The 1,028-nt window shown below is 41.1% G+C and overlaps 1 protein-coding gene across 1 annotated transcript; it reads right to left on the bottom strand.

Moving 5' to 3' along the window:
* Positions 1–261: 261 nt before the first annotated feature.
* Positions 262–689, bottom strand: Tsp_15544 (conserved hypothetical protein; the record flags this gene model as incomplete). The annotated part of the gene is made up of 1 exon (XM_003370293.1): positions 262–689. A coding segment is annotated over exon 1 (428 nt), but the record flags the coding sequence as incomplete, so codon positions are not given.
* Between the last annotated feature and the right edge of the window lie 339 nt (positions 690–1,028).

Below are 1,028 nucleotides of genomic sequence, written 5' to 3'. Positions count from 1 at the left end.
ATGTAAATTTTCGGCTGCGACGGATGAAAATAAATTTGCATCCTGTTCAAATTTAAACAAGGTATTACTTTACCAAGAATTCGTGGGGGTAAGGTCAGAAATCTGAAAATTTCTGTTTGAAAAGTTTTGAAATGTTTGTAGCAACACTTTTTGATTTCTGTGATTGATAATTAGCATTAGTTTCTATCAGTTTCGTTTGAACTAGCAATTTTTACTTAATTGAGCGCTGAACAAGTAGAAATTATTATTAATTTTGGGTACGACAAGTTAGAGATAGATATTGGATAGTTATTTTTGGAGGCAAGTGGCAGGGTAATTTCGGCCGACGATGGTGTTTCAGCGGTCGTCAGCAGTTCGTCAGCTTGACTTTGGGTGGTGTTCAGCTTATCGATTAGCTCGTCGAATTCCATTATTGCTGGATTTCTTTCTTCCTCCGGCAAGCTATCTAAGTAACGTTGCCGCGACTCGAAGAAGAGTTGTGTTGCACGTCCCAATGTTTTAGTTGCTTCGCGGATGGCTTCTAGATCCGTCCGTCCAGTGCAAAGTCTTTGCAATCGATTCATCCAATACTTCAGTGCCGATCCTTCGGCATCATATGCTCTGGTTTGGCTCCTTGGACTGGGGGGTTTCCGCCGGTCGAAGTTTGTGGAGGATGTTCCCTCGCTGGTAGTATCACGAGTTGGATCCATAGGTCGCTGGTTCGAATCCGGCTCGGAGGACCAGAAAAATGTTGAAGAATCTTTAGTTCGAACTTGAGGATCTTTTTGGTAGTGGACAATATATGTTAATTATAGAATATCAATGACAACGGGTGTGATTAAGATTCGGTTTATTCAGAACAGAACAGTGAGTAATAATAATGATATAGAGAGAGACAAAGGTTCAGGCGGTGTTCGATACGGCTTGTTCAGTGTTAATCTGTGTTAATGTTGGTGTTAATTTTGGTGTTAATGTTCCCTCCTCCCTCCGCACTTGTATTTATATCTTTTTCTTTTCGTCACTCCGCGTCTGGTGACCTAGATTGTCGA

Source organism: Trichinella spiralis, assembly GCF_000181795.1.
Source record: "Trichinella spiralis strain ISS 195 chromosome Unknown Scfld1000, whole genome shotgun sequence".
NCBI lineage: Eukaryota > Metazoa > Nematoda > Enoplea > Trichinellida > Trichinellidae > Trichinella > Trichinella spiralis.
Note: the sequence above shows the minus strand (reverse complement) of the source record. Positions and strands in the feature narration are given on the sequence as shown.